The sequence below is a fragment of the Musa acuminata genome, chromosome BXJ3-3 (genome assembly GCF_036884655.1).
Source record: "Musa acuminata AAA Group cultivar baxijiao chromosome BXJ3-3, Cavendish_Baxijiao_AAA, whole genome shotgun sequence".
NCBI classification, from domain to species: domain Eukaryota; kingdom Viridiplantae; phylum Streptophyta; class Magnoliopsida; order Zingiberales; family Musaceae; genus Musa; species Musa acuminata.
The window spans coordinates 22,148,255-22,169,548 of NC_088351.1; the positions used below are offsets into that span (position 1 = coordinate 22,148,255).

General features: G+C 36.2%; 1 protein-coding gene and 1 long non-coding RNA gene across 4 annotated transcripts; both read right to left on the reverse strand.

The window, feature by feature from the left end:
• Window positions 1-2,348: 2,348 nt before the first annotated feature.
• Window positions 2,349-19,253, reverse strand: LOC103978280 (alpha-glucan water dikinase, chloroplastic). 3 transcript variants are annotated; one of them, XM_009394011.3, is made up of 34 exons: window positions 19,010-19,253; window positions 17,814-18,096; window positions 16,295-16,336; window positions 16,107-16,216; window positions 15,928-16,006; window positions 15,679-15,770; window positions 15,430-15,607; window positions 14,254-14,478; window positions 13,773-14,111; window positions 13,567-13,674; window positions 13,366-13,464; window positions 13,005-13,139; window positions 12,809-12,897; window positions 10,390-10,524; window positions 9,557-9,719; window positions 9,381-9,470; window positions 9,119-9,304; window positions 8,896-8,958; window positions 8,773-8,815; window positions 8,618-8,691; window positions 8,251-8,403; window positions 8,049-8,132; window positions 7,305-7,481; window positions 7,116-7,222; window positions 6,710-6,923; window positions 6,493-6,596; window positions 6,117-6,255; window positions 5,808-5,933; window positions 5,246-5,356; window positions 4,308-4,406; window positions 3,416-3,589; window positions 3,248-3,340; window positions 3,052-3,167; window positions 2,349-2,933 (listed from the first exon to the last, which is right to left on the reverse strand). In XM_009394011.3, the coding sequence occupies exons 2-34, from the start codon at window positions 18,090-18,092 to the stop codon at window positions 2,729-2,731; spliced, it is 4,431 nt and encodes a 1,476-aa protein (XP_009392286.2). In that variant the 5' UTR covers window positions 18,093-18,096; window positions 19,010-19,253; the 3' UTR covers window positions 2,349-2,728. The 3 variants fall into 3 exon arrangements, with proteins under 3 accessions (XP_009392286.2, XP_009392285.2, XP_009392287.2); XM_009394010.3 differs by having other exon boundaries at window positions 8,618-8,677; window positions 8,753-8,815; XM_009394012.3 differs by lacking the exon at window positions 14,254-14,478 and having other exon boundaries at window positions 8,618-8,677; window positions 8,753-8,815.
• LOC135634123 (uncharacterized) lies at window positions 11,722-12,139 on the reverse strand. The gene is made up of 2 exons (XR_010495246.1): window positions 12,037-12,139; window positions 11,722-11,917 (listed from the first exon to the last, which is right to left on the reverse strand). It is a non-coding gene; the product is annotated as an uncharacterized LOC135634123 (long non-coding RNA).
• Window positions 19,254-21,294: the final 2,041 nt, after the last annotated feature.

Here is a 21,294-nt window from a genome sequence, read left to right on the forward strand (position 1 = left end):
ATTTCCTTAGCATAATTTTCGCTCTTCTTGGCTCAATGCTCGAACCCATGGCCTGAAGCCTTCTACCAATATGTCGACCGATCCTCTAACTCGACGTCCAATCTTCTAACATGTTCTACTCTGGCCCAACATGATTCTTCCTGCTTTTAATTATTTCTCCCTGATCGAAGCTTCCTACATTACTCAAAATGTAGATTAGATCATAAACACTATCAATTGGTTTCAGCATCAAAATTCGAGATTTAATAATATGGTCGAAATGTTTGAAGAGATGGCTCTCGATAGTAACATGGTCAAACTATCTAAAGAGGCAATTTCCAACATTAACACAATCAAATCGCATGAAAAGATAATTCTCGACATCAACTTGGCCGAGCCACCTAAAGAGGTTATTCTTGACACTAACATGATCAAACCACCTAAAGAGGTGGCTCCTAATACAAACACAATCGAACCTCCTGAATAGGTGACTCTAACATCAACATGGCCGAACCATCCAAAGATGTGGCTCATGATTCCAATACGATTGAGTTGTCTGAAGAAGCAATTCCTAACACCAATATGGTTGAATCATTTAAAGAGATGGCTTTTGACACCAATATGATTGAACCAAAGAGGTAGCTCTTGACACCAATACAGTTGAACCATCTAAAGAGATAATTCTCAACACCAACATGGTCGAATCACTCAAAGAGGTAGCTCTCAACACCAACATAGTCAAACCACCTAAAGAAGTAATTCCCAACACCAACACAATTGAACCACCCCAAAGTAGCAGCCCCCAACACCAATACGATTGAACCACCTAAAGAGATGGTTCTCGACATCTTCATGGCTAAACCACCCAAAGAGATGGCTCTTGGTACCAACACAACCAAACCACTTGAAGAGGCAGTTCATGACACCGATATGGTCGAACTATTTAAAAGGGTAATTTTGAACACCAACATAGTTGAACCACATGAAGTGGTGGCTTCCGATACCAACACGTCCAAATCACCCAAAGAGGTAATTTCTACCATTAACGTAGCCAAACTTTCCCAATATAAACAGGGTTCAACTTCTTGAAGTGATAAATCCCCACAATGAAATGGCCAAACTTGACCATAAAGCATCCCTTTACAATAATGCAATCGAATTAGCTAAGAAGCATCCTTCTATAATAACATGGCTAAACTTAACTATAAATTATCCCTTGGTGATGTGTAGTCAAACCCGATCACGAGGCATCTCTCGATAACGGCATGATCAAACCCGACCATGAAATATTCCTCTACGATGAATACAACCAAAACCTGCCAACAAGCATCCCTTAATAATGATGCAACCGAATTCGATCATAAAGCATCCCTTAACAATGACAATCAAACCTGATACTAAGGCTTCTCTCGATAATGACATAGTCAAACCCGATCATGAAGCATCCCTTTACAATAACACAATCGAGTTGGCCAAGAAACATCCTTCTACAATGGTGTAAAATTTGATCATATAGTGTCCTTCAATGATGAGACGATTAAAACGCTACAAAAGGGCATCTCTTAATAATAACACAATCTAAATTGGCTCGAGGGGCATCTCCCAATAGCAATGTGAATGAAATGGCCCAAGGCGTTATTAATGACAATACGGTCGAAATGGTCCAAAGCACTATTTTGATGATAGTATGATCGAAACAATCTATGGTGTTATTCTAATGACACCACGACCGAAATAGCCCAAGGCGCTATCTCCCAATGATAGCATGGCCGAAACGACCCAATGCGCTATTCTAACAATATCATGATCAAAATGATCCAAAGAGATATTCCAATAGTAACATAATGGAATCAACCTAAAGTACTATTTTAATGATAATACGAAATGATAATACGACCAAATGATAATGTGGTCGAATCGATCGCGTTATTATGATGACAACACAATTAAATCGACCTAAACCACTATTTCTATAACAGTGTGATAAACCACTATTTCCATAACAGTGTGAATCAACCCGAAACAGTATTCCAACGACAATTCGATCGAACTAGTCCAAGGTACTATCTCGACGATGATGTTGGAAGTAAAGATGAAGGGCATCATTGGGAGTAAAGAGCAGAAGCTACCTTAGAAGCAGGGTGGAGAAAGACAGGACTCACAATAGGACGACAGCAGCAACAGGGCAAAGGCAACAAAAGTGAAACTTTTTCAAGAGAATCGCCCAATAATAAAAGATGTATAACAAAAGATGAACGAAAAGAAAAGAAAATAAAGCTAGAAAAAGAATCAAAATATAGGAAGCGAGATGGAAGTTGCAAAAGCAAGGGAAAAATCAAAAGATAATTAATTACCTGTACAAGTCTCAATAACTTAAAAACATACTATCTTTATTGTTATTTAAAATGTCTTTACAATGCAGTCTATCGTGTATGCAAGCCATCACAATCTACACGGTTGACTATCCAGAAGGCATTTTTGTAGGTCTCGGGTATTCAATCCCCAAGGGTGCACCACAATTTATTGGTCCGATCATAAATAATACTAAAAGGACTCGATATCTTCGTCCTGTTACAAAAGAACATCTAAATGCACTGGTCGTATAATTTGTTTGAAAGAATATGGAGTATAGACCTCCATTCTCTCATATTTGTGGTTCTATAAATAATATCTGTGGTCTTGTTTGGCCAAACAAAATCTTCCCATCCTTGACAATACCTTCAATGTCCATTTGTGGTGGTTTTATAAGTCACATTTGCGGTCTTGTTTGGACAACATAAATCTTCCCGTCCTTGACAACACCTTCAATGTCCTGCGGGGAGCCGTAGAGCTCCTCGATAGCATGTCCTGCCTGTGCAATGCTGGAGAGGATTGAACTGCAGAAGTTTTTGTCCATGATCAATGGGTCAGATACATAGTCGAGCACCACTTTCTCTTCCTCATCCATGGGCACACTGCGTTGTGATCGTAAACAAATAATCAATGCCAACGCAATCAAATATAATACTGTAAAAGTAGCTAATTAAGTTGAAAAAAAACTACAATTGAACATAAAGGAACAAATGATCTGACCTGTCATACAGACCAGCTCCAGCATAGCCTTCTAGATCTTCACCATTAGAATCAGATCTAAAAATAATGGATCTTCTTATGAAGAGGCCAATTGGCTTGCTTGGGTAACCAAGTACCTAAAAATGAAAAGATTCATTCATGAGAAAGATTCTTAAATGTCATAAGAAAACTGCACAAAAATGAGTGTTGTTTGTACCTTTGGAGTATCGAGATCATTTTTCTTACAAATAAAACTCAAAGCACGTCCTGGATAGGCTCCAACAAGAGTTTCTCCAAGTCCTTTCACCACCTTTATCGGTAAAAAAATATAAAGTGAGGATCCCTTAATTTAGTTGGGAGCTTGTCTCTTGAACTGTATGCTTACCTCTGCATATATTTCTGATGAGTCTCCTGAGGATGGGTTTGTAGTATGAATGACAAATGCATAATCGGCACTTATGATTTCTTGAACCAACACTGCCATACATAGGTAATCATGATCTAGCTTTACTTTCCGTGTGCTGAAATATGCCCTCTCATTCCACTTTGAAGCCCATACCTTGGTGAGACAATAGATAGTCATTAGAAAATAATATAATAAGCCTTTAGAGGATGAGATAATCAAGCTGCTATGAAACTTGATGCAACATAAATATATTATTAAGAGGATTTATTTAAAACATTAAGTTTGCCATCTTAATTTAACGTGCTGGTTGAAGTAACAAGAATTTTAAGTTTAACTGATTTGATAATTGACAAATGATGCACGCTCTCCTCTTCTCAGTTTGCATATGAATTAGTAATGGAGAATCCAGATGCTGAAACAAACTTAGCAAGGTTCCCTTGTGTCCTTGCCAATAACCATCATTTAGCTAACCTAGCATTCTTGTCCCTTGGACCAACAGGGGTTAGTACTTTAATATTCACTTATTGTCAGATTAGGTATATCACCAAATACAATAGAAACTTCAACACTATATGAGAATGATCTGAAGTTGTTTCTACGGGATATGAATATGAAAGATTGTCTTCAATGGCAACAAGTCCAGAGTATGCAGGAAGAGCAAGATCGTGAATTTATATGCATAAACTTCTTAATGGAAACAAAATCACTAAGTAAAAGGAAATGATCACTACAACTAACTAGTATTGCAAAAGTCTCTGTTTCTTAAATTGACAACTCTTTATTCAACATGTTAAACCCGGTTTGATAACACCACCAATGTGATGCATTAAGTGAGATCTTTATGATATTTTCATGTTGGAATTATCCTTACCCTCTTTATTGCCAACCAAGCTTGTTCCCATCGATTTTCACCTTCATCACCAGGCCATGGCATTCCTGATCCCTCCATTTTCTCCTTCAGTTCTTGTACCTGAAGCAGAATTATGCACCACTGTTATGTTTTGATGCTTAATGAAATAATATTGATGCAGATATCAACAATAAAATTTGGCTCCATAACACAAATGGGAAAAACATGAAATTCAATAAGCAGATAATAAGAGTAGTGAAATTCAGCTGATATTAAATTCAAATGTTAATATCACCAAGCTTTCTTGGTATTCTTCTCCAAACACATTAAGCTTTAGCAAGGACTTAAGAATGCGAAAAATGAAATGTATGCAGGACTTTCTCGACACACAACTTCTTAATAAAGCAAGTTCTTTTATAAAGTTAAAACATAAACATGGCATCCTTATGAAATCTTTGGACATTCGTATATTAGTTAGTGCATGCATATAAGTACATGTAAACATATAGACTAGCACATATGAGTGTATTGACACATAATAACATATATTTAGATACATATCCACACAAAGAATGTAGAACACCCATACACATTGATTTATCAACCTAATAACAAGGAATTGAAGTCACAAATTAGTCTACATGTGTAGAGGGTTTTAAATTTTTAATTGCTTCGAATGGGCTTGACTTTATTCGGTCACATGCTATACAAAATTTTCACTGCATATCAAATTCAGACTAATTTATTTTCATAATCATGCAATCAACACTCTTAATTCACAAAATACATGGTTTTCTATGGCAAAGAGAAAAATATCTTCTTGACTTCTGCAGTCTAATGTCAACTTGAGCCAACTTTTTCTTTGACATTTCTGTCTATGTATTCTAATAAAACTGTTTCTTTTTTGAAAAATGTATTGTAGTAAACCTAATGCCTGCCAATAGATGCAATAGCTTTACCAGTACTCGTGGAGCTGCTAGCTGCAAAATTATCTCTCGTATCTCAACAAGTGCACCAAATTCTCCTAACACTAACTTTTCTTTCAGCATCTGCAACTTGCTAGCTACTTCCTGTACATGAGGAATTAAAAAAATTGAAGTGTCACAATGAAAAAAAACACTAATACATGACATCCATTTGCAAGTTGATAGAAGACATTTAACCTAACTGAAGTATCATTTCCCGGTAACCAGATGGGACTGATTTCACTCATGAGATAAAAAGAAACATTTGATGCACATGCTTATGAATTAGAGCACAATAATAACATGAACTAACAATTAAGATGGATAAAGGATGAACTACTTTCTACTAATCTGCAACATACATGCTACTATCTCATGGTTTGTGCATGACTATGGAATGTCAAATTTAAAATAAATTAATAAATCACTTTAAGAAATTATCCTAAAGTTCATGGAACTCAACCACAATGTTCAAGCAATACAAACAAGTATATCAATTCCAGCAATACAGTATAGCAATAACAATCACAGACAGCAGCAAAAATACAAGACTTACCTGGTTTATGTCATCTGAAAGAACTTTCTCAAAGACTCCAAATGGTAGAGCAACTGATGTAGGGACCCCCACCCAAGAAGGTACTTTTCCCTTTAGAAATGAGATATTTCGTGACTTGGCACCAACCTAGGAGCAAATGAAAGAGGAGGGTTGCTTAGGAAACACTGTAAGCAAAGCCAACATTCAATGTAACTTCTAGTTTATGGTAGTCTCACTTTAAATTATCTTAAATAGCACAATGCAAATTCACCACAATTATTGTGCTAAAAAGATCTGATTCAAAAATGGAATTTTTGATTTGATACACACCGTTTCACTGGTGAATTCGTCGGCTGATATAGCATATCTACCACTAAAATGCTTCCTGACCAAAGTCACAGATGGTGATGATTGATCATGTCCATCTTTAGCTGAACTGATATCATCAAGTTCACTCTTGTCTATCTCACTGAATGGGACACAAAAAATAGAATAAAAAAAAGGTTACATAATAAGAAATTCATGTACCACTACTATACTAAGAGATGCTATGAATTGATATGGAAACTAACAACTAATTTCATGGAGAAATTATAACATTTAAGGGTAAAAAGACAGGTTGTATTAGTGCAGAAGAAGGTAACTAATCAGACTTCATTTTTCTTCAGCTGATATATTAGTTCAATTATGACAGCAGCGAAATTACCTATACACTATATCAGCAGATGTGGGCTGTAGCCGAAACAGTTTCCCTTCATTTCTCTGAAATTCAGCCAGGATATTGGCATCAAAGCATGTAGCAAAGCAGACCTGCATGGTGGCAACATTATAGTGTCGAAGCCATAAACAAGAACTCCAAATGATCAAGCAAAACTTGTAGAAAATAAGAATTCATCATCATTCAAAAGCAGTTAACTAAGAACCTTGCTATTTCTAGCTCGCACAGAGACATGAGATAGAACATCTGGCATATCAGGTGTTAACACGGCCACTGTGCCATCTGGTATTTCCTCCTCTCCCTTTACACTTTTTGCAACCAAAATTGTTGGCCGTGTGTAAGATTTATTCTGAACAGCAAGTAATTCATCTACGACATCAACATATCCAGTAACTTCAACAGGGCTTATGACCTGCCAACTGTTCCATCCAGTCATAGATTTTTAGTAGAATTAAAATATAAAGAACCTAAAATTCATCCAAGTTAATATTCAGAAGATACTAGATCAAATATGCTTCCAAACACCAAATGTTGAACTATAATTTAAGTCTAAGATGACCGACCATGTTTGTTATCAAATAAATATGGAAATTATGCAGTTTTTGACCAACCTTCCTAGATGTGCCACTTTCCGAAGGACAGGGTCAAGTCGATTAAGAAGTGCTGATAAAGAAGCAGCCGATCCAGCACGAATAATTTCTTCAGTGAATATGCTTGCCTACAAAAATAAGTCCTTGCCAATGTGAACCTCAAGTTCAATTAAGACTCCCAAGGTAATAGAACCTGTTTAATTTACATACTGCCCACGGTTCAACACCAAGCAATGATCCAAGGTATTCAGCTGAAGGTTGTAAAATTTGATGGTAATATTCTGCCTTGCTCGATAGTGCAAGTCGGGTTCTATCAAGACATGATTTCGCAAATAGTGCCCATTGATCATCTTTTTGCTTAGACATCTCCAGTGCATGGTTCCACCCCTTTAAGAGCAATACAAGGTTAGAGTAACTCACTAATGGACAATACTAAGAAGTAGTTTCCTAATTAAAATCCTAAGCTATATGGTATGAACAAGGGTGCAAATGGCACAGGATTGATCAGCATAAACATATCAGCTTCCTCTATTTAAAGATTCTAAACCTGCACTTAAGTGTCATTTTCATAGCCTTCATAAGGATGATGTTTACATAATTAAGGGCAAAAAGATTGGTCAGAGAGAGTTATTATCTTGTCAAAAGTCCAAAATTAGGTCTCCAGTTGACATAATTTTTCACTTGTAATATATAAAAGAAAAGCACTAAGACTTGAAGAAAAAAATATTTTAATTATATGTAATAACTCAGAAATTTAAAATCAATCTGAAAGCAACTAGTTGTGTGTTCAATCACTTGCTGCTTTAGGTATCCAGATATCTTCCAAAAGTAAACTATAAGTGATGAATGGATCTTCTTTGCCTCAGAACAAAGTGACGAATGGGTTATTCTTAAATGCAAGGTTCACTTAGTAATAAATGATATATGAGGATATAAAACTAGATAGTAGATTACCTTTAAGCAATATATGAGATCCTCATTATCATCTGTAGACAATGCAAGATTTTCAAGAACCAAGGTGATGAGGTACATTATTTTCTGGCACAGAAAGCACGCATCTGAGTTTTAACATTATTCATCTAAGATAAAATGTGAGACACACCACAGAAAAATAAATAACAGAATCAGCATTAAAATGTAAAGGTATGTGAAAGACCTCCGATTCAGCATTATTCAACTCCTCGTATGCCCTCTCAACTGCTGTCCTTACAGTAGAATCAAGGGCAATATCCAAAAAGATGAGATCCTTCAGACGTTCATGGGAATTGAGAAGCAATGGCCTAAGTTCCACTCGTGCTTCCAGCAAGGCCTGCAGGGCCAAATTTTTGGGATTATACTTTGTCAAAAAATAGAACTCTCCCTAATTTGTATCTGATCTTTTGAGGTTACAAATTTTGTTCAGCAACAATGAAGACTAGAGGATTTATGTAACAGAAACTCAAACTTACTGATACAATTCAATGATTCATTCTATGTTGTGTTATAAAAGGAAGGAGAAAGGCCTTGCACATATTGATGCTTACCTCAAGCAAAGGCTCCACCATTTTGTCTTCAACATGTTCTAGTATAAATTCCATTAGGTCCTGTTCAAAGACAGCTGGTACATCAAAGTGGAAAACCTCAGTAATCATTCAAAAGGATAAAGACAAGATAATTACAGAAAATCCAGATGGCAGACCCCTTATAGGGTTTATCTGAACCCCAACCATAAAGCCTTGACCCTGAAAAGGATGAAATGAAGTTCCATCAGACATCATGAATAAGAAGTTGCCAGAGCGTAAGTGTCAAACAAGACAATTACCTCAGACTTGTATCCCATACAAGTTGCAATGGCAGACTCGAGATCAGCACCAGAGTGAACTGCCTAAGCATAAGAGAAAGAAGGAAACTTAGATTATCATGTTCATACAGAGTGCAGTTACAGTGACAGAAATATTAAACTTATGAAGTCTTTTAGGCAAAAGAAATTCCATTCAAGAAATTTCCATGACAAAATGCATTTGAAGAAAAAAGTATTTACTGACCTTCAAAGTCCTCATGTAATTTCCTAGGTCACGTAAAAGACCTTCCTTTTGATCCCTCCTGAAATTTGGTTCAGAATGAATAGCCCGATCATAGCTTAGTAAACGTTCTTTGGTAATACCATTTCTATTCAAAGTTTCCCAGTATACGCTGATATCAAAATCACTTTTAATATAATCAATAAGTGCCTGCAAAAAGAAACCTCAGCTTTTCTCTTGCAACATAGGATGTCAACCTTCATAGTACATCCATATATCAAAGTACCTGACAGATTACGACATCATCTGGGCTCGTGTTATTATGGAGCTTCTGATGCCATTCCTCCATCAGTCCCCCCTTGCAGTCATTATTTCTCTAAAATGAAAGGAGTTATGGTGATTTCACGATTTCAGAACAAATCATTGTTACAAATATCATGCTTGACTTAGGTACAACTATACCTGGATTACCAAGATTTCATCACGTATACGTTGCCCAACATCACCTTCTCCTCCACGGCCAACCGAGGACATGATCATCCTCAATATCTCTCTATGTTGTGGGAAGTCTTTGTACACATTCTGAAGAAGGTCTGTAAGCCTATCCTGAGCTCTACTAATCTCACTGCAATTAGAAAATTATAATTCTGCATGTATCAAGATACAGCTGATCTCCGGATAAGTGGTGAAGATGTTTCATTATTTCAGGCCTCAGGTGGTTTGTGAAGGTAAAAGAAAAATAGAATTTTGAGAATTGGTAGCAACAAGGAAAGAATCTGCTGCAGTAATTAATTTATTCTTATTAAGCTTATGGAAACCAAGCAACAAAATATGATATCTTAGAATGAGGGGAATGACTGTAGAGAGGGAGTTAGAGAACACAGAAATTGGATAAAGAGGACAGTAGTACTCGTCCTAATATTTTTAAGTTTTCAAGGTGCAACACTTGTTAGATGGACTTTGGGGCCCAGAAGGACATGGATCAGGTATTCCATGGATTCCATGGATCAGTTTCTCAACTTGATGACAATAAATAAATTGGAGCTATCACCTGGGCATTGTTCCCCAATATTGTGTATTGATATTTTATTGACTGCTCCCTTGGTCTAAATATTCCTTTCTTTCAAACCAACCAGGAGTTGAATAATTTATAAAATAAACAATTTATCTTGTTAGTTACAATATGAAGGATTTTATGGTGGCAAAAGATCCATGCAGGCGACCCCAAATAGTTGGGACTTACGGCTTTGCTGTTGTAATGGTTATAATATGAAGGATTTTGAGAAAAAAGGTACCGTGGCTTGACATTGTAGTTCTTATTCCAAATGAGTTGTCTCATGGCCATAAATCTCATCCAAATGAGAAGACCAACAAGACCTAGCTGCCCAGCGTCTCTGGCTTGTTCGACGAGATCTGCTGCAATATTAAACCTGTGGCAGGATGAGAAGTGGCCAGTTCAGTAGATAAGCATTGCTATAACTTGTTAGTTTTTCCTTTATAAAAAAGATGCGCTGAAGAAAGCTCTCACAGGAGAAACAACTACAAAATAAGGTGTATATCGCTTACAAATGTTGTAAAAAAAATGATATAGTTGCACATAAATTCACATATAGGTATGCCTGTAAAGAAATAGACTGGCCGAACGGTTATCCAAGAGCTTAAATGCCAAGAGCAGCCTAGGATACAGTACAGTTGGAGTTTGAAGAATTTTTTGGCTTTTCTTTAAAATAGTACTTGACTCAATCTATCAAGAAAGGCTTTTTTTTTCTTCTGACATTTAGCTAGATACACGATAAATACATAGATATGCTTCACTAGGTATATAGTTAGGGATTATGCCTACTGCAATTGTAAATATAAAGCATCATACTACAGTAGATCAACTGAGCAATAATTTCCTTGCCACTTGATTAATAACAAGTTCATATTTTCAGTTAACTGTCAATTTTCATTCACACTAAACATGAACATCTGGAAGCTGGTAAACAAGCTAGCATCATTGAGATGAGAATGTTGGGTGAATGTGTGGAGTTATCAGGAAATACAGATAAAATAATATTTTCATTCATAAACAATTAAGTATAGCTTTGACAGTGAGAATTTTGTCAGATGGCTGACATTTTCTACAAAGATTGTCCTATAAAGTTTAAATAAATACTATTGTGTTCTTAATTATAATATGATATCACTTTGTATAGAACTCAACAATTATAATAAGATCAACCCCAAATAATTGGGACATTATGATTTGTATTGTGTTGTACCATGTTTGTCTCCGACATCCTTGGATTTGAAAATTAATTCCCTGATTTGTTTCAAGCTTATTAAAACATAAAACCTAAACAATTATGTACTTTGCTCCTTCCTGTTTAAGTTCCATGACATTGTCAATAGAACAAAGAAGAGAAAATTACTTATATGACCTTGAAGTTATACTCTATAAGAGGGAAAAAAATGTGCATTTTCAAGCTTTCTGTATTTTCAATGTTTCTTCTTATAGGTTATTATTTTCCTTCAATCCAGCATCAAAAGCTTTATAAGCCTAGCCAAACTTCCAAAATCAGACATGTGTCCCTTCATGTCCATGAAATTATATCCCTGACTTTTATATAATTTAAATAAAACAATATACAAATTGAGATAAATTTCTTACTGGAAAGAAAAGAGAAGTCAAACTTTTATCCAGATACAAAGCCTCATAGGTACACTCACTGTGCGGAAAAGCAACCCTGCACCTAAAGAGTTTTGTCCTCAGAAGCTTTTTGTAATGGGTCCCATGTTTCAACTTCCCGCAACTCCGAGTTTCTAACCCGGAACAGCTGCCTACATTAATATGACACAATGAAGACTTGTTGTCAAGCATGGTTAACGACCATTAGTGTTCTCTTGACACTTTCTGTACAATGGGTGTATCAAGGGGTAAATCGCTGGAGAACAAGTACCACAGGGAAGCTAGCAGTGGGCATCTTTCTGAAGTTTTCTGGTGAGTGAATCTTCATTCCCCTTGAATAAGAGAGTGTGGCAAGGGTAATCCCTAGGCAATCGATGGCCCGCAAAAAGCAGTCACAGGAGGGCAGGTTGTTTTGCAAGTGAGAAATGAAAGAACATTTTGCATTTTTACTGTTTTTGTTGTTGAATGAATATTGGATTAGATTAGAGTTTGTGTAGAAATTTAGAGATGGTGCAGAAGATCGAAAGAAAGCATTAAGACCACAAAATTTCCAAGGAAAAGAAAGCAAAAATTTTCAAAAGATCAGCATTACTTTTTAAGCAAGCTTATTATCGTGATAAATTCAAAGTACTAATATATTATGGTTTAAGAATTCCTACATACTGTGTTTAAGTGAAGGAACCAACATATCAAGGTCCACATGTTATGTGATCATGTTAATAAGCTTGAGAACAGAAAAGTTTTACTAAACAACTAAACACCATGAAGCAACTAAAAGTCTAGCGGATGCAAGGAAGATAAGATGACAGAATAATCTATATTTTTAGTCATCATTGTACTAGCATACATTTGTTTTATTTTTAGCACTCACAAGAATTATATCTCAAGAGTAAACATATTATAAATGTGTTAATAACAAGATATTTTTGTACTATGAAAGTGTATTGCTATCTATATCATCTATCAGATTTCAAAAATTGTTTTAGAAGAAGCTGCCTACAGGAACCAGATGAAAACTGAGAACAAATTCAAAGATGATAAACCTGTGCATAAGAGATCTTTGGGCTTCATCCTCCAGTTCTGCAATCCTGTCAAGCAATGATTTAGCAGTGCCTTTTCCATCACCAGCATCCTTCAATTTACAAGGAAAACAAAAATTCAACATCCAAATACAAAGATATCAAATCACGTGAGATTTTATCCATAATAAATTTAAGAGAAATGAAAATGTACAGAGACCCTTTTACTCTTCGTAATTTCTGTATCCAACTCAATGTAAAAGTCCAAGCCATTATTCTTCATCCATTTTTCATCAGAACGAAGGACAAAGGGCATTCCAGCGTAATCATCACTGTCAATCTCTATCTCAATAACCTGAAGTCCAAAATCAACATCATATGTGAAGAATTATTTAGATGAAGGATTTTAATTACATCATTTCTAGATTAGTATTTCCTTAACAAAAAACTCAAGATTAAACTGCATTTTCATCGTCAATTGTAAGGATTTAAATGTTCTATGATGTCATAACTTATGGCACCAGTTTATGCTCTTTAATGTTGCCAAGTTGTCCCATGTTCCAAAATAAATATGGTCACACCTGGTAAAACATGTCTCCCAGTGATGCCTCAGTAAAAGGGGTCTCGCATGACTTGTCCAGCAATACTGAACCTGAGGGCATTGCACTTGAAGGGGGCACCTGGATGATTAATAAATCACCCCATAAATGACAAAATTGTCACTAGCACAACTTTTTATTGGATGCTAAGCAATAAAGAAGTATTTGAGGTTAGAAACTCACCATCCACTCTCCTGACTTCCTTGATAATGCCCAGTGAAGAATAAGTGGCCCTCTCTGATCTGTAGCCATAAAAACTTTTGTCCTAACAAGAGGTTTGGTTACAAGTACCTTCAAACAGTGAAAGCAAGATTATAGATAGACAGCAAACTAGGAATAAAGTTTCTAGGAGTACTTAACAAAGTTTTTAGGAAAAGAAATAATCAAACCTGCAGCTCCTTATCCTCCAGCTTATATTTTTTCTTGTTCAAAATTGAACCACCATCATTCTCACTTATAGTCTTAGACCAGTGTTCTAGTGCTGTTGGAGCTTTTTGTAAGTGGGAAACTTTTTCTTCTGCAATTTCTACAACAGTTTTATTTAAAATATTCATGATGCCCCTTCTTTTCCGCTGAATTCTTTCAATGCTGAAGTACTTTTTAGTCTTTAGTTGCTCGGAAACTTTTGTTTGTATGTTCCCTTGGTTGATCTTTTCCCTTAGCTCTGCAAGAGAGGTTCCTTTATCTAACTCATGCTGCAGCTCTTTCCTTGCTTCCTCAAACTCCATCTATTTGATGACAAACCAAGTCCATATTAAGAAGTAACCAACAAATATATTGCTACTGAAACTAAATATTTTCTAAAAACATTTTTATAGGTGGTGAAAGGAAAACAAATAAATAGTTAAGTTGCATGCAAAAAAGCATCACAAGCTGCTTCTCCGGAGGATAATATGGTTTCCCAGCTTTTTCCCATCGGATGTATGCCTGTACTTGCACAAGATCATCCGGAATCCCACTTTTGATAGTTTCAACTTTGACGGATTTGTCCGCTCCAGCAGTGGTGTTTTTTGTCAATTTAGATCGGAGCTCCTCTACAGAAGTACCTCTACTTAGTTCTTCTAGCAACTCAGTTCTAGCTGCTTCATACTCATCCTGAAAGATACTTTCTTCTAAATGTCAAGAAATTTCACTTAAAGATGATACGAAAATTGAGTTGAAAATATAGTTTGAGCAAGTGATGGATGCTTCTTTGGAATAGTGCTACCTAAACAAGAAAATATTTTGATAAAAAGCAATGTGATATTGTGGTTACAAACAGAAGGAGATTTCTAAAGCCCAACTGGACATACATGAGGATTTATGGAATGGACATGTATACAGCAGAATAAAAATAGATACCATTTGCCTAATCCAGAAAATAACAAGATTGATGGATGTGTGAAAACCAAGTAATTGCTTGCATTTAAGTTATAGCAATTTAGACACCAGAGTATCACAAAGCAATGGAAAATGGAGCAAGCAATAGTGTTTAAGTTACGTACTCTCCTGAAATTACAACCAAATAAGAAAGAAAGTTCCAAATTTTCAGTTCTGTGAAAAAAAGGATGAAAAAACTAAACAACCTTGACAAAGGGGCTAGAATCAATGACAAGGTAGTTGCTATCATATAAGCATGAGAGCAGTATGACAAAAAACCACCAACTAAAAAGATTGGTAGCTTTTTCTTTGTGCTAATTGTTAATTTAGGACTCAGGTCAATAAGGATACCTTGCCTGCAAAAGAAAACCATAAGGCCAATTAAGCAAATATGATGTTTAACTAAAACTGCAGATCTAAAATCAGAGAAGACCAATAGGTGCAAATACATATGGCTAACTCTCATGAAGAAGAAAATTGAACGATAGGCTGAACCTCTCCAATGTCTGGAGATGCCTCAAAAGTCAAAACATTGACATAAAAATCTTTTTCTAATGGGCAGAACAATCAACAATACATTTATACATAAGAACTATGGATTATGAATGTCTAACTTCATACATGTTACTAAAATTAAAGTTCTAAACCTTATTGAATGGTTTTATTCACAAAATAGATAACACTTGCCTTTTCTTGATCAGGTGTATATGTCTGCCTACCCTTTCTCTCCCACCTAAGATAAGCTTGAATCTGCACAAGTTCTTCTGGCAGTGAAACATTTGGATTTACAGAGGCCAAAACATTTTGATTTTGATAGCCCTGTTTTAATAACTGGACATGGAAATTCTGACCATTATGTTTAAACCTGTTCAAGAAAACATGTATTATGAGTATGCCAAATTTAGTAGACAAACAACAAGGATTGCGAAAACTCACCATTTGTTTTCTGACTCGTCAAATATGAGAAACTCAACTGCTTGTATTTCAGGATCATCAATCTCCATTTTTACTGATGATGTGGAACCAGACTAAATATAGATAAAATATTTTAACAATATCAGTTCATATGGAAGATGCGATGAGTCTCAAAATGCAGCATATGAATATGGAATTTATTAGAGACTGAAATCACTGAGCACACAGAACATAATCATAAACTAAAATTTACCACCTTCAGAAACTTACTTTTTTAAAAGGTGTCCTGAGAGCTCGGTTTTTGTATACTTTTGTTCCATCAGGATGACGAGAAGGAAGTGACCAGTTACTAAAAGATAGTTTTATCGAAGTGTAAGAAGAGGCAATAGTAGGCTCAGGTGAAGAAATTTTGTTAAACTAAGTAATGCAAGCATACAGACTCTTCTTACTTCCTTCTATTATGAATTGCACCCCAATGAAGCACCAAGTAGCCACTGCTGTTAGTTACTTGAAATTCAATCTGTACAGGAGACCCCGAAGTAGGGACATGAACAACAACCTGTATGATTGTACAGGGTCATCAGAATAAGATAAAACAACTCCATTTCATCAAATATTAACCAAAAGGAATAAGTACCTCCAATTCAGAATTTGTGTCAAGCTTGAATTTTCTCCTTAGCTGCTCAAGAAAAACTTGTCAGGAAATAGACATTTAAGCATTTCAATTATTTACATGTAGCATTTTATGCATGGTCTTCAATAAAATATAATGCACAAGAACACAAGTTCTGTTATTTTTCTTTTCAGAGTTCTAAGTACTTATGCTAAAGAGACTATTAAGGTCAATAACAAGTAAGGAACAAGGAAAAAAGAAAAAGAGATAATAGAAAAAAGGAAAGATTTGTTCTCAGATGCTCATGATGCACAAACTCATTGACCAGCTTCTAGGTCAAATAATGGAATAGGATTGACATTTAAGTGAAAGGACGAAAGAAAAACATTATGAGTTAAATGTGAGGAATATGCGCATTATGGTCCGACCAAAAATTCTGCAGGTTATATTATAGACGATCCTAGTGAGAGTTGGGAATGCTGCCTTTTTGAATAATTTTACTTAATTGTGAAGTTGATCCACTAATTTCCAATTCTAGGTAGCTTCAAGCCTCCAAGAATATCAGGTTTTCAGCAATCTAAGGTTTGGTGGATCACATATAGTCAAAGAAAATTGTAGGACAGCAGGGATTTGGGGGCTTTAAAATTATGTATTGGTGAAATCTGGGTAGTATGATAATCGGGGAAGAGAGGAGAGAAAGATAAAAAAATTAGTAATTTTCTGGACTCACTCCAAGTCTTCCAAACTCACTTCAGAGATGGATTATCGCCTCACACTATTCACACTTATAGTAAAAAAGAAAACAAGAATTCATTTGTTCTTTCCTTGTTTAATCAATGTTCTTGCTGCGATATCCTTTCACCTTGTTATAGACTCTGCAATACAAGAAGAAAAGGAATATACAGAAATAAGGAAAAGATACAATTACATCAAGTCAAATCAATCACTTATTCTTTCCTTCTTCATATAAGATAAATATTTAGATTTTATTAAAAAATAATTATATTTTATGATACATCTGATTCATAAGCTTCCCTTTCTATATGATGAAAAAAAAATTCTTGTAATGATAGATCTTCAATCAAACAACTTCCTTGTAAAGATGGAACCTAACAAGTTAGTCAAGATTTTGTGATCTTCTATCAAACCAAATTTTGTATTGTTTTGATTGATGGCCAATGAAATGGACTTCGTTCTAAATGCTCATGAGAAGGTGAGCCAGGTCCTAGTACTTCTGAGAATGAATTAACATGTTAGCCAGTTGGTCTTGATTCCAAAATTAAATTTGCCAGAGACATGAGTAGAAAAGAAACAGAAAATATGTCAGCAGCATGAAAGTTGACTGTGACCAACACAAGGAAAGATAGAAAGATACGAATTATATCCTACAGAAGGCATAAAGTATGAATGGTACTTCGTTTATGATGAAGTTGGTAGGTGCTCAATTAGATATAGTTGTTTACAAGTTAATCTAGCAACAGTCTGCAATAATTGTATGTCAAAAAAGTAAGGTATACTTTTTAAAACAAAGAGACAAACTCACCTCTGAAGCAGGATCTGCAGCCAACACAGCACGAGGGGTCATAGTGACTATGCTTGGATTTTGCTTTGGTGGGATTCCTTTGATGAGTTTCTTTCCCAGGGATCCGGTTGAAAGCAGTGACCTAGAGCTGTATGACACTGCATTTTCCACCTTAGATCCTAATGGAACTCCACACAAGAAGTTTGCAGAAACTCCTTGATGAGCTTTACTTTGATTTTCTTTGATAGAAGGCCGGTAAAGAGCTTGCTGGGGTAAGGTGTGTCCAACAGTATTGCTCATGTTCCTGTATCATATACCAACTCTTAAACCCAGCAATAACAACTTCAGAAGGTAATTAAATGCAGACTGAAGCTCAAATTGAATGTAGCGCTTTACACGAACTAGAAGTTACCTTGGTGCTAGTTCTAGAAATAATATAGTAGGAAATAAAAAGGACAGGTGAATGCAAAGTCTATGCAGGGTACCCTGCATGGGAGAAAGCTATGAAGGATCTCATCAAAACCAATAATTCAATCAGAAAGTTGTATTTCTGGTCCTCACGAAAAATTCATGACCATTCTGATATATGAAAATATTCATAAAGCGCAAACAAAAACTTTACTGAAACAGTTTGTGGCCGTAAGGAATTCTGGGACATGGGACCTAAGAATAATTAGAAATCACATATTTGAACTTTGAGTACATGGACTTGATAGAATGTCATAATCAACGAACTCAACGGAAGCTAATTAATCCTAAGGACATCCGATCAGATCAAACATGGATCTTCTTGGCATTGCAAAATTCAAAAATATCAAGAAGTTGAGATTGACAATTGAACCCACCAGTTCCGACAAAAAGAACATGAAGAAAGTAAGATTAATCAAAATTTTGTCTAGACTACTGGCCCGGCTTTATTTCATGTCCAGCGGAACCAAGAACCGGAACGAGCAGGAAACGTTAAAATCGGACTTTGCAGCTCCAGGGACCGCATCAAGCAGGAGGACGAAGGGTCATGGAAGTGTGACTAAGATTTATATAATGCTCGAGGGCGAACCCTAGAATTATTGCGAAGAAGGCCATAAACAAATAAGCTCAATTTTTCTTGAGACTTAATTATTTTTTCCTTTTGATCTCTGAATTTTTGTTCCTGGTATAAATAAACGAGGAGGAGATTATGGTTTTCGAACCCCGAAGAATTCACTTAAGAAATTTACCTTCGCAAATAAAAGAAAGGTTTCCTTGACACGCCAAGAATGTCGATTCGCTGAGTCGGGGGCGGGGGTGTGAGAAGTGGAGAGAGGGAGAGACGTTCCTCCTGAAGGAAGAGCTTCTTGCTTGCTCTACTTCGGAGGGTATTAATAGGAGAAAAGAAGAAAGCGATGACGGTGATTGGCGGAAGAAACCGAAAAAGAAGGACGACGACGACGGAGGAAAGAGAGGCGCAGAGTGACTCGCGGGAGAGAGAGAGAGAGAGAGAGAGAGAGGCGCAGAGTGACTCGCAGGAGGGAGATAGAGAGAGAGAGAGAGAGAGAGAGAGAGAGAGAGGCGGGGAAAAGATCAACGCCCCGATCACGCACGTGACTAGAACCGGGCGGTACGGCTCACGTGGCATACTTTCGTTGGAGGGACATCCCTGGTTCCTGGACGACCACAGGATGCCAGGGCGGAGTGAACCGGATTTACCACGTGGTGTGCTGGTAGTGGAAGAGAATGGTGTGTTGGTGTGTGAGGATGAGGTGCTGGTTCTGGACACGAGTAAGTTAAGGAGAGCCCCACCGTAAGGATGATCGACAATAGAGGAGTCTTAGCGTGATATTTTTGTTTACACGTGGTGCTTGGGAGAGAATGATGGCGGCCACACACCATCATGTGATTAGATTGTTATACGAGGGGTGGGAGGCACGGCACGGGAAGGTTGTGACTATCCGTGATATTTGTGCAAGTGGGGAAGGGTAGAAGAACATCTATCGATCTCGAATGAGTGCCTTATACAGACCACTTGATAATTATGACAGGAAAAAAGAAAATTCAGGTTAATTAAAAGAATTGATCCTACAAATTCGAATCCGAGATACATCTGAGTTAGCATGTAAACCATCGCTCCTCACCCCATCTGCAATGGCGCTTGATCCAAGAACAAGGCTCGTTATTCCTCGCACTTAGCTTCTCTAAATGCATTAGAGCGATGGGGTCGTTGGAAGGTCCAGTCTTTGGGCAAATTCCCATGGGCGGCGGACCCACAACCCAAAGAAAGAAACAAAGGTGATAACGGGGAGGCGGTGGACGCCACTGTGGGCTAAGCTAAGAAGGGACACTTACTTGCTTACCACGGAAGCGATTCCCGCTCGCCCGCATTCCGCAAGAAAAGACGATAGATAATTATGTCGGGCGCTCGCTTATCTCACTCGCTTACTTTTTGTTCTTTTCTTTAGCCTACTATTTGTTTGGGTTTCCGCAGGAAACTTGGACTCTTTGAACGAACATGATGTTCTCGTTGGAAAATAAATCGGATTACGTAAAAAAAGAAATTTAGAATCATATTTAACTTGGTATTAAGGTAAATCTAGTAGTCATGGGATGATATATCTAACGAGAAGAATGATGTTTGGAAAATTAGTGTCACTGTATCACAATATCATCTAATGAGATAAGTGATTCTTGGTTAAAAATATTTAAACTTAAGTTAATAATTTTATTTTGAATGTGAGACTAATTGAGATATTATAATCTCTTCTACTTAAATATTTGATATTTTTGTTAAGATTTAATATAACATCGATCAAATTCAAAGTATTATGATGCATGTAAGGCATAACATCGATCTCTCTAGTGATGTGATATGTCTTTTGTACGAATAATTTTTTCTTACTTCAAATTTTCATGGTGCCTCAATATTTAGTCAATTATAATATCAATTATTATGATCCGATCTAATGAGGTCATTGACTTGTTAACTTTATTAAGTGGAAACTATTATTCAAAATATTTAAATTGATATTAACATGGTATATTCATTATAAATCAATCTTAGTTCACTTCTGATTTGATTAATTAGGATATCATAATAAATATAATATTTCTAATTTTAGCAAAGGAATTGATTATAAATAAAAAAATTATAGGGATTAAATCATAAAAAAGTGATCCAAAAGAAAGAAAGAAGAGGGAAGCGGAGGGAAGAAAGATAGGAAGAGAGAGAGAGAGAGAGAGAGAGAGAGAGAGAGAGAGAGCAACAAAGCAGAAGAGGGAATTAAAGAGAAGAAAAGGACAAACGACGCGAAGAAGAAGCGGAAAGGAAAGATAAAAAGGAAAATAATAAGAGGAGAAAGAGGAAATGGCTCTGGCGCACGAGAAGAAAAATGAATAAAGAGAGAGAAGATGAAGAAGAAGAAAAAAATAATTGAGGATTCGTTTTGATGCCAAATGGATTCGGATCAAGCCTAGAAAAATTATAATATATATAGTTTTCAATTCTCTACCTTTCCTATTAATTAGATTT

Bases quoted from the DNA above. Each gene is read 5' to 3' on its own strand.
- LOC103978280 (XM_009394010.3), bottom strand. From the start codon at position 18,092: ATGAGCAATACTGTTGGACACACCTTACCCCAGCAAGCTCTTTACCGG. The intron at 15,608-15,678 runs GTGAGTTTTCGC...TTTCTTGAACAG, and splicing joins GACGAGTCAGAAAACAAATG to GTTTAAACATAATGGTCAGA. The intron at 8,959-9,118 runs GTCAGTAAATAC...TCTTATGCTTAG, and splicing joins ATTACATGAGGACTTTGAAG to GCAGTTCACTCTGGTGCTGA.